Genomic DNA, 11,604 nt, shown 5'->3' on the forward strand with positions numbered 1-11,604 from the left:
GTTTTTGGCATCAATGTATAAACAAAGGATGATTCTTTCTTTAGACTTACATTTGAAAATTGGCCCAGATTTGATGTAAATTTGTGTTGAAAAACACCAACATTGATGAAGTTTGCTGAAGTATCAAATCATAATTAAAATATTCTAAAAAAATCTAACTCGAAACATCCCATTTCTTTAAAATATAAAAAAAAGTTATATATTTATTAGTGAAGTAGTAATTAGTAGTGAAGTGAAGTAGTAATTAGTCTGCTATACGGTACTCTTGTACTCGTTCCAAATTCAGCCCGTCGGATCAGCCTTAAATTTGAGAATTTTGGTAAAAAATGTGCAAATGCCATAAAAGTTTTAAAATGTCCTATTATTATGTAAGTATAAAAATGACAATACGGATTACTGATGCTATAAGAGTTCCTTTTTTGCTGTTGTCAGTTTGATTTTCAGATTTTTGTATTTACTTTATTCAACCTTATCTTAATTACCTATTCATATTTTAGTTAACAGCTATTTGAGTGCTATTATTCTACCCCCTTTATATACACAGTTATTACCAAAAAAAATTAAAATTAAACAACATTCATTTTATGAACTGCTGGCCTTGTTACCTCCAAGGATTAATAAATCTTATGGGGCGAATCCTACGGGAACGGAATCACCGGGGGCGAATTTGTCGGGGGCGAATTTGCCGGGGGCGAATTTTCCGGGGGCGAATTTGTCGGGGGCGAATTTGCCGGGGGCGAATTTTCCGGGGCGAATCTTTCTGGGGCGAATATTCCGGGGGCGAATTTTCAGGGGCGAATTTACCGGGGCGAATTTTCGGGGGCGAATCATCCTACAATCGACTCGATAACTAATGACTCAAATAATTGCTAGTGTAGTAAGTACTTTGACGTAATTCTGTATGGTTCAAAACATTGAGAGTTTGACAGTATTTTTTGTTTCGCAAAATGAGTGAACTTAATTTAGAGAATCGTGCGGTTAGAAAATTTCTTAATAAAGGGGGAAATGGTGCGCAAAATTATCTGTAAAAAATTACTCTGGTGTGCGATACTAACGGTCCATTTTAATTTCACGTAAAATATTGGCCGAAAGCGAAACAGTTTCAATGGGGTCGAAACCATCCGAAATCAGAAAAACTGGTTGGGGTAAGAACCTGCAAAAGAAACTGGAAATCTAAAAGTACAATATTTAAGAATATTTGGGCATGAAGAAAAAGGTATCTGTTCGATAGACTTGTATGCCAGAGCAGAAACTTGAGGAGGAAAGAAATTTTTTGTCAGGAGTATTTGGACGCTTTGGCGAACGATAACAGATATTTTTTGCGGATTGGCGAGGAGCCGAGGAACTTGGGTGCTTCACTGAGGTCCTTCCACAAAACAGGAGTCCATGAAATGGACCCACTTCCAAAAAATGCAAAAAAATTGCCTGGAAAAAAAATGGATGCCCACCATTTTGGGACGGTGAGGGCACTTGATAAATACAGAGTGGCTCAATGAAAACGAAACAGACTGAATAACTCGTAAGGAAATAGTTTATGGAAAAAACGCAAAAAAAATTTCGTTAAGCCGCTTGTGAGCAAGAGGGGAATTGAACGTTTGGTCGAGTACACATCATTGAAAAGGGCTCTTAATTTTCTAAACGCGTATGGTTTAATGGTTTAATTTTCAAATTCGAGCGCCCCTTTTGGAAAATAGATACACTTGATTGCAGGGTTCAGGTAACTACAACAAACTATGTAACGTAAGTACGTCGGGTTCACTAAAATAAACCCTTATCAGTATTGTACCGTCAGTATCTAAAAAACGCGAGCTAAAAACCCAAGACAAAACATTGACTGCTGACATGTCAGATTCATCAGTTGCTCATGATAGGGATAGCTTTAGCTGGTTTTACGAGTTTCAATTTGTTAGGATTATTAGGAGGTTTTATTGTGTTAATTTCCCATGGTTTATGTTCTCCAAGGTTGTTTTGTGTAGCTAATATTTCTTATGAAAGTGTACATTCACGTAAAAGCCGAGGTAAAAGCCATTTGAATTATTTGTCATTTGACACCCTGTATCCTTTAAAGGACTCAAATTTGAAAACTAAACCATAGGCGTGTAGGAAATTAAGAGCCCTTTCCAATGATGTGGCACTCGACCCAACGTTCCATTTAAAATTGTTGAAGAGGTGGCCACTCTGCTTAGAGGGTTGACGCCAGGAATGTAAATTTATAAGTAAAAGATGTCCCCCTTCCAATCAAAATCGACGTGTTTTAGGTTTTTTTTCAAAAAACTATTTCTTTACGAGATATTCTGTCTGTTTCGTTTTCGTTATGCTACCCTGTATATACTTAACGAAAGGGACAATGATTAATGGACCATATTAAAGCCCAACTGCATGTTTAAAGAAGGACTTTAAAGCAAAACGACAGAACAAAAATTGCGATGTTGCACGAGAATTGCAGGAGCCATAAGGCTTGTCATATTCAAGTCATTATCGCAAACCATTGTGTTCCAGAATTACCGTATCCACCCTATGGCCCAGATTTATCACATCGCGAACTCTTTTTGTTTAAATATCTAAAAAAATACCGAAAAATTTGTATGATTTCATCGATAGTGAATTAATTAATAACTTCATTAAATGGATAAGTTTTCCTCCTTTTTATAGGGCCATAACTCATAAGAAAAGCGAAACCTAAAATCTATACGTAGCATTTTCTCCGCAATATAAAACACGCTTTCTAAGTATATCTTGTGTATAATTTGTAACCGAGTTGACGTTTTCCAGTCTATAGTTTGATTAATGACATATCCTTTCTGAATAAATCTTGTGTCATTCTACTGATGTAATGTATTGTGTCATAGGATACAATGCCACTTTACGATACAGCAAACTTAATCATATATAAAGAATGCGGTTTTAGTATATACAAAAATACAACTCATATGGATCAGTAATAAGAAATTTATCAGAAAGTAATACTGGTAAAATTAGAATTAAAATGTTATAATTTATGTACCTACCTACATTTTTTTGTATTATTATTGTAATGTTTGTTCTTTAGGTTATGCGACAGATTTTCTTGTTTAAAAGGAATTGCGTGAAGGATAAGCCCACTGAAAGAATATAAATACAAAAATAGCTTCACAAGGTAAATACTTATAGATTAAATGTTATTTTTAGGTTTGTCTATGACGATTGACGAGTTCTGATAAGTTTCAATTATACCGCTTTCGTAAGTTATTATATCGTGAATATAGGGACTTCTTCTAGGCTTATTCGCAATAATTTTATTTTTTACTCATTCATTTAATGATAATGATACTTGGAATAATGCTTATTGATTGTAATGGAACTCTACTTAATTAACATTTTCCCTCCACCCGCAGCCACGCACAATCTACATCGTTTTGAAATCCAATTTGTAGACTTCTATACCATGCTCGACATATCGAATTTTTCAATGTCATTAATCATAATATCGACTTAAATCGTTAATTTTTTGTTATTTGCGACATTACATGCGAAATTAGATCACTCACTGGTAGGCGGGGGACACTTTGTAACCCGAAGGCCCAATCTTCAAATGAGTATGACCTTTGTTTGAAAAGTGATTTTAAAAAAACGGGTCAACAATATTGTTCCTTAACTCATCAAGTATGTATACAAAATATTTCGTGGAATTCTCTCAATTTTTTTTTGAATTTTCAAAAACTAATTTCAGATTCGTGATTGTCATGTTCAAATAACCAAATTTCATCGAAATCAGAATTTTTTTCCTTCTGCGGTAGGAATTTTGAAGAAATTTTTGCAAAATCGAAAAGTATACCCCAAAAACTATTCAAAGACGTCTTTGTAACTCTAATGGTTGTTGAGAAAAAAATTAAAGAAGAAATGCAAATTTCAGCACTTTTTTGGTAGTGGTCCCCAAACGAAGCACATTAGACCCCCGGTTTATTTGGAAAAAGTGCTTGTTCTGATCCCCTCTACGGCCCCTACCATCTAATTTTTTTTACATACTTATATGTAACACCCTGTATAGGTTAAAACTAGCGTATAAACGTATACCATACGTCTGTTGATCGGCCCAATTCATTTTTATGTAGTTTTTCAAATTTTGACAACACCAAAAACAAAAGTTTATTAGTATTGTTAAACGTTAACTATGTAATGAGAAAATTGCGGTGATAAACGTTTACTAATCATCAGACAAAATCTGTCGTTATCTCTAGGCCTAATTATAATTATAAATGGGAGTATCTGCGGTACGTGGGTGAATGCTAAAACTAAGGTAAACTTTCTATTACTTCCACTTAGCTACTATGTAAGTAATTTTATTTGTGATCAAAATTACAATCGCTGGGTCCATTTTAACTGAATACTAGCAGACAAACAGTGATAACTAGAGAGCGGATTTATAAGCTTATAAAATTAAAAAAAAAGCGCTTAGAAAAGCACAACAAAATTAGAAAAAAGTTTTATTTTTATGCAAAAAAGCATAATGTTTCATGAGTACCTAGGTACGTAATATATTTCAATCCTATTCCTTAAACAGTAAGTTAAATTTAAATTGATCATTCTGTTTTGAGGAGGATGCCAATTTCATATGCTTACAGTTTTTGCACATGCTCTGCAAAACATTCTACGGTTGTCGGTTTTTAACTCTGGAAATCCTTGTATCCAATCATTGACCAATCTAGCATTCAGCAATTAACACTTAAAAATGTCATCTAAATGCAATAATGAATACCTACTACTAAAAAAATAGAAGATCAAATATCTGAGACAGTGAGACGTCAGACCTATATGTACACGTCAGCCATATAATGTGTCTGTAGCTTAAAATAACATTATGCCTTGAAGTGCATTCATGCTTAATCCACTTTTTTTAATCGTTAATTAATGGGAAAAATACCATATTACGTTGTGAATTGAATAAAAAGCTTTGAAAAGCATATAAACATTATAATAAGCACAAAATGCCAAAAAAGCAAAATAAGCATAACAAAGTTTTACTATACGATTGCAAATATCAAAACTAGATTACCTATTACTTTGAACAATTCTAACATGCTTACAGTATTCACAAAAAGCATAATACCTAGAAATCCGCTCTCTAGTGATAACTGACCCGGCTGTCCGTCCGTCGCTTCCGTGTTCGCGATTACGGGAAAACGTTTCGAGATTGAACAGCTCTTATTTTGGGCGCGATCGCATGCTTCATACGGATCCAAAGCTCGGACAAAGATCAAAAACGTTCCACTGATGGTAAACAGTAACATGGGTAGAGATAGACGTAAAGAAAAATTTGAGACTCAAAATGTTAAAAACATTATAAAAATAAACATTATAAAAACATTTTAAGTCTTACATTTTTCTTTACGTCTATAATTAATTATGCAAACATATTATTAAGTTCTTCGTCAACAAACTTTTGGTAGAGAGTTTAACCCTGCAGAACTCGCGTCATCTAGTGTCTCACGAGAACTCGCATGTGAGGGTTTTTCTCACCTGCGTTGTAATGCGTTGTACCTTGCTAGATTTTTAAAATATGTATCTTTCGTAATAAGTGGAGACTTATACCATAATATTCCCTTTATTTAACCATCCAGAAACAAAAATACTGTTTATTAGTATACAAAAGAAAATACATTCTTGAAAATAAAATGTGATTCTGTAGCAAATTAGCAGATATAATAAGAGTAGGCAGAAATCGTAAAATGGAATATCCATATATTTAGAAAAAACGTACGTATGTAATGTAAAGGTAAAGTAACTGATAAGAGGTTAATTGGCCGAATCTTCACTTGTAGCAATTTCATCAGCACAGGTTGGACAAAGATATTTTGCATGTTCTGTGCAGATCGCTGTTGTGCAGCGCCCGCAACGTTTTTTAGTTTTGCGATTTTTTCGTCGTGGGCAAAATCCACAAAATCCTTGAGTCTCGTGTGCTACGGCATGGTCGGGTTCAGGTATCTTCAAGGTCTGCTTTATTCGTGTGCGAAGTACCAATGGCAAATATCTTATTGTGGAACGATATACTAGATGCGGCTTTATCAGCTCTTGGGCCAATTCCTTTAGGTATATTCTGCGATCCTGAATAATTTCTGTGTTACTCTTGAATATTATTTGGGAGTTAATAACTCCAATATCCATAATGGTAAAGAATAATCGCAAGGGCCATCTACAACAGAAGCGGGATACAGAGTACAGACTTTTTAGCTCGTCAACAACGTCGACTCCACCCTTAGTTTTATTATAAAAGGTAATGATGTCGGGTTTCAATAAATCACCGGATTCTGGATCGATTGTATCGCCAGAATGAAATGTAGAGAGTGTCAAAACATTTTTTCCCCGCTTTGGTGTGTAGGAGGCAACGACTATCTTGTCGTGGAAAGCAAACATAGTACTCCGCAGTGGTCTATCCTTTGTATTCAAAAAGACAGTTGGCAACTCTCGTTTATTCTTTCTTACCGTTACAACTATAGTTGTCTTCATCTGTAGCATATATTTCGCGAGAGGAATTGACGTAAAATAGTTGTCCATCGTGACGTTTCTTCCAGTGTTTAGAATTGGTTGGGTTATGCGTTTTACGACGGCGCTTGCAGAGTTGTCTAGCTTGAATGGGCCATCGGGCTGTTTTCCAGCATAGACTTCCAAATTATGGGTATAATACATTTTGGAATCTACCAAGGCCCAAATCTTTAAACCGTATTTTGCGGGTTTGTTCGCTATGTACTGTCTAAATTTACAGCGTCCCCTAAAACTCTCTAACATTTCGTCAACTGTGCAGTACTCTCCAATTTGGTAATTATTTTGACACTTCTGTACAAATTCTTCAAATACTTGACGAATCGGTGCCAAATTATCAAACTGCTTCCTGTTCTCTCTGTCATTTATGTCGTCAAACCGTAATGAGCGCAGTAATAGGTGAAACCTCTCCCTGGACATCGTCAGCCTAAAAATTTCTGGAGCCGTCCCATCGTCTGTCCATAGCTCCTTGGTATTGAGATACTGAGCCTTCTTGACTCCGGCCAAATATAAAAGTCCAAATAGGGCATATATTTCTGTAGTATCTGTCCTTCGACAGTCTCTCTCCCTCTGGTAATTTGGCCGTAGTTTATCAAGGTAGATGTTTGTACAATTTACAACATGCTCTACGGTTTGCAGTGGGAAAAACAACTCCCAACATTCCCTTATTGACTTTGCGTTCTTTGCAACTGCCTTTACACCAGGTAAATGAATAACTATATTTTGTTTAGCTGTTCGACGGTTAGGGCGAGGAGGATGAGCTATCCAACGCGTTGCATTGTCCTTACCGACATAACAAAGATCTCTATTATCATAATCTTCATCATCCGACTGTTCCGATTCCGTGTCATGGTCACTGTGCTCGCTCTCCGCGTCACTAAGGATGTCCAAGCGGTCTTGGTCGTCTTCCAAATCCTCTAATTGTGCCTCTTGCGTGGTCCACGTGGGAGGTGCAAAATTTTTCCGCTCGAATTCAAGTCGTCCCAATTCGGCAAGCATTCTTCCACGACTCATGTTTTCTACTAAAAGCGAAAATTCTGGAGTGACACTGTCTACGGTAAACTTGGGGACATACATACCAAAAGCCACCTACACTTATACTGAAATAGTAACCATAAAATACAACCTACGAAGGCACTCGCGTAGTGAGAAAACTGCTCACGGCACACAACACCGAGAAAATATTGAAGCGACGAAAGCACTCGCGCAGTGAGAAAAATGCTCACAGCACCTGCAGCGATGCAACAACAATCACCTACTAACGCATTGTTGTCAACGGCATGCAAATACAGATTATCATCCTACAGCATAGATATACAAACTCAGCTAGAAGGGACACTAGGACGATATCTGCACCAGCGGCAAAATTATGGGCAAATTGCTAAAACTGTGAGAGAAACGCTCATGCCGCGAGTGCTCCAGGGTTAAATATCTATGTCTTCTATTTCAAACGATGACGTATGTGCCAATAAGAGATCAAACTGTGTCAACCTCGTTACTTGTTTGTGAATTTAAATGTGGAAACGTCGGAAAATTAGGTCTATCTATTTGGCGAAAACTTAAGCTTGAGTGACTTTATGAGACGTATCCATCAATAGATCTGGAAAAGTTCAGTCATAAGCAAGCGACGTAATAATTCCGTATAACTTATTATATCCTGAATGTATTAAATATTTATTTTCTATTAACAGTATGAAAATTACATTGTTTGTTTTTGTTTCAGGTAAGTAAAGCAAAATTATTATGGACGAACTGCACTGCGTTGGTAAGTGACATTTCAACGTACTTTTCAGTATTGCTATGCGAACATACAATTTGCAAATTTAGAGGGAATGCCTCTTGATTTTTATTTTAATTTAGTTACACAACAAGCTGCAACTGTAACGATGCAGCTTTGACATTTTTATAATTTTGTTACGATTACTTAATTAATTACTAATTATCGAGTGCAGGTATGTACTTATGTGTAAAGTGCATTGTTGTTTCGTCACTTAAATTTTTTTCATTGGAATAAATGAAAAAAAAATAAGTTGTGGGTTTTAGGTTTGTCGACCGAACCCTTTGTAAGATCTCTCCCAAATTCTCATGCTGTTTTCAAAGGTTTTTCCCACAACAATGATGTTGCCCAGGTACACTAAACAAGTCTTCTACGTTTTAGCACATTTTCCATGAGACGTTCACACGTGGCGGGTGCATTACACGATCCAAACGACATTACTGTAAAATGCCACAATCCCAATCCGATCGTAAATGCCGTCCTTTCCCGAACTTCTGGAGCCATTTCCACTTGCCAATAACCGCTTTTTAAATCCAAAGTCGAGAAAAACCTGGGGCCGGATAGCGTGTCAACCGCGTTGTCAATTTGGTGAAGGTGGATAGCTTCCTTTTTTAGTCATTCTATGTCTCTTATAATCTTTTCCACTTCCTCCCGTTTTGCTAGCCGAAGACGTCTAGGTGAGTGTCGAATAGGTTGTGCATTCTCGGTGTTTATCTTATGCTGCACCAAATTAGTTCTTCCATTGGATTCTCTCTCCCCGTCGTATCAAATACATGTTTATATCCTTAATGAAGCTATAAAGCTTAATCTTTTGTTGTCTTGTGAGAAAGGTAGAGTTTATTGCGATTTGGACTGCCAATTCTTTACACGTTTCATTGACCGAATTGCTCGTATTCACCGGCCACTGCACTAACTTCCCAGGTAACGCACGACACAGTTGAACATTGTCCGAGAACGGTCCCTTTCCGTAAGGTCACCGGATATAAAAGTTGACATTCATCAAACGAACAGGAACTGATATTTTCCGGAATATTTCTCACAAACTAAAATTCCTCGACCAGATTTTAAATCATCATTACCGCAATCCGAAAACAAAATACTGCTTTCACTGTATTTACCGGCCAGTGGTGTCATGACAGTGGTTTCAATTCGATCTCGTTACGTAGTATCACTCGCAAGAAACCGCACTCAAGTGAATGAATTACCAGTTCCTCATTGTTGAGATGAAAAACTCCTTCATTTAAATACACCTTGAACTTGTATTTCCTCATGACGTCCATTCCCAAAACCGTTTTCAATATCGGCTACCAAAACAGTAACTTCGATACAGGAATCTCCAAACGTAATCCTCACAGACGCCCTTCGACATCCATTCTGGAAATTCTAACAACGGAGATGTTTCTTTGTTACCATAGCCTTGACAATTTGAACTTCAGCAGCCAATGCCGTCAACAACTTGTTTTGGACGGTGTCCTCTTCTTCTACAGCTCTAAGGCTACTGATTTTCTTCATCGTAGTTTTGTTAACCTTCTGAATCCTATTTTTAAGTTGAGTACGATAAACTTCCGCCAGGTCAGAGTGGCTGTAGGTAATGACCGTCCTCTTTACTAGTTCCGTGTAGTTAAAAACGTTGTTCGGGAGGTAAGCTTTGTAACCCAACGGTTCCCCTCGTAGAGCAACAGTAAGGGCCATTGCCTTTTGCGAATTCGACCATGTGTTCGCATTTGTTGCCGCTCCAAACTGGATAAAATAATATTCACTTCTATAACTTTTTTCCATTATTCTGTTAATTTCTTCTTCCATTCTCCTGTAATTCCCTGCCATTTGTCGAGAAACTTGTTCGAGATTTTCCATTTCCGACGCATACTCCGAGGGATTGCCCCCTTCCTTAATCAAGTGCGACTTCAGGTCTCTTAGGGAGAACAATCTTCACACCTTTCGTATAAAGGGATCTTTCCTAAAGTTGAACACGAAGTTCGGCAACTTTCAATTCCATTAATTTTGTCATTATCTTGTTTCTAATTAAACCCGACACCTGACACCAATGTAATGGTTTTGCAAACACTCTAATTGTTATAAAACAGAAAACGAACAGATTAAAAAGCTTTCTAATGTCACCGTTTGTCCACACGGTCACACACTTGATCGTTACAATCTAACTACTTACTATACTGCATTCATTATAAGAAGGTAGTAGATGGCGCTGTGTTTGAAGATAAACACACACAGGAAAAATATAAAACGGCACCAAATTATTGTAAAGTAGAATATTTAGCACTGCGAACAGAAATAAATCTTTGACAATAATAACTAATGACACTTCGGCAGTTTAGTTGGCAACATAAACTCCCACCTTACAAAATTCACCAGTCGTTTTATGTTTCATTGTAATACTGACTCGTGTTTTATCCAATCACAGTGAAGGTCAAAGCTTCCCTATGCTTTCTACCGCTACCTTCTTAAAATGAATACAGTATAGAGCTGTTCATATTTTAAAATTTATTGCTCAATGTGTTCTTGTGAATGAATTAGCTGTTTTGAACCTACCCACGATAAAAGTGGGATTTTCGCCGAAATGGAATCGGCTATTCTCCAGCCATCGATTGTCACCTAACAAATTAGTCGGGAAGATAACAAATTGCCAATGCCAGTCGCGTTACGTTAGCCAATCACAAAAACAAAAAAATTGCTGTGACTACCACACTACATATACCACCCGCATACCTCAACATGAGCCATTCTGCCCAAAAGCTTTTCAGCTCGTCCTTTTATATCTAAGAATGTGTCATGTGTGTACCAAATTTGGTTCCAATCGGTTCAGCCGTTCAGCCGGAAATGAGAGTACAGACAGACAGACCGACTGACATTATCGATATTTTGTTTGATTCGGATTCCTGGTACTTCAAAACCTGTATTTCCGTAAAATAAGCTGGAGGATCATTTTTTACCCATTCACGTGACTTGCGTAACGCATATTAGGGATTTCAATGTAAAATTCATAACATGCGATTATTGGCTCCCCAAATTATTTTAGAGCAAAAATGTATTAAGGTTTTTTGTAGAAAAAAATTTTTTACGTCAATCAACCGTATTATTCAATTTTTTGCATAATAAAGACGGAAAATTGGAAAAATAAAACTCCCATCTTTTTCAATAATCTGTGATGCCATGGAATTTTATAATACAAAAACTACGCCAATATCCGTTATGCCATGGAATGTCGGCTATAAAACAAATCAAATTCTATCAAAAAGTATTATATCTAAAACAGCAAATTCAACATAAAGAAAGACCAAATTACTAAAAACGGT

General features: G+C 36.6%; 1 protein-coding gene across 1 annotated transcript; it reads right to left on the reverse strand.

Annotated features, from left to right (window-relative positions):
- Nucleotides 1–5,772: 5,772 nt before the first annotated feature.
- LOC116166413 lies at nucleotides 5,773–7,515 on the reverse strand. Its single transcript, XM_031481366.1, has one exon. The coding sequence runs from the start codon at nucleotides 7,513–7,515 to the stop codon at nucleotides 5,773–5,775; it is 1,743 nt and encodes a 580-aa protein (XP_031337226.1).
- Between the last annotated feature and the right edge of the window lie 4,089 nt (nucleotides 7,516–11,604).

The sequence above is a fragment of the Photinus pyralis genome, unplaced genomic scaffold (genome assembly GCF_008802855.1).
Source record: "Photinus pyralis isolate 1611_PpyrPB1 unplaced genomic scaffold, Ppyr1.3 Ppyr1.4_LG3b, whole genome shotgun sequence".
In the NCBI taxonomy this organism is placed as follows: domain Eukaryota; kingdom Metazoa; phylum Arthropoda; class Insecta; order Coleoptera; family Lampyridae; genus Photinus; species Photinus pyralis.

What these genes read in the sequence shown, in the direction of transcription:
- LOC116166413 (XM_031481366.1), bottom strand. Translation starts at nt 7,515, where the DNA reads ATGCTTGCCGAATTGGGACGACTTGAATTCGAGCGGAAAAATTTTGCA.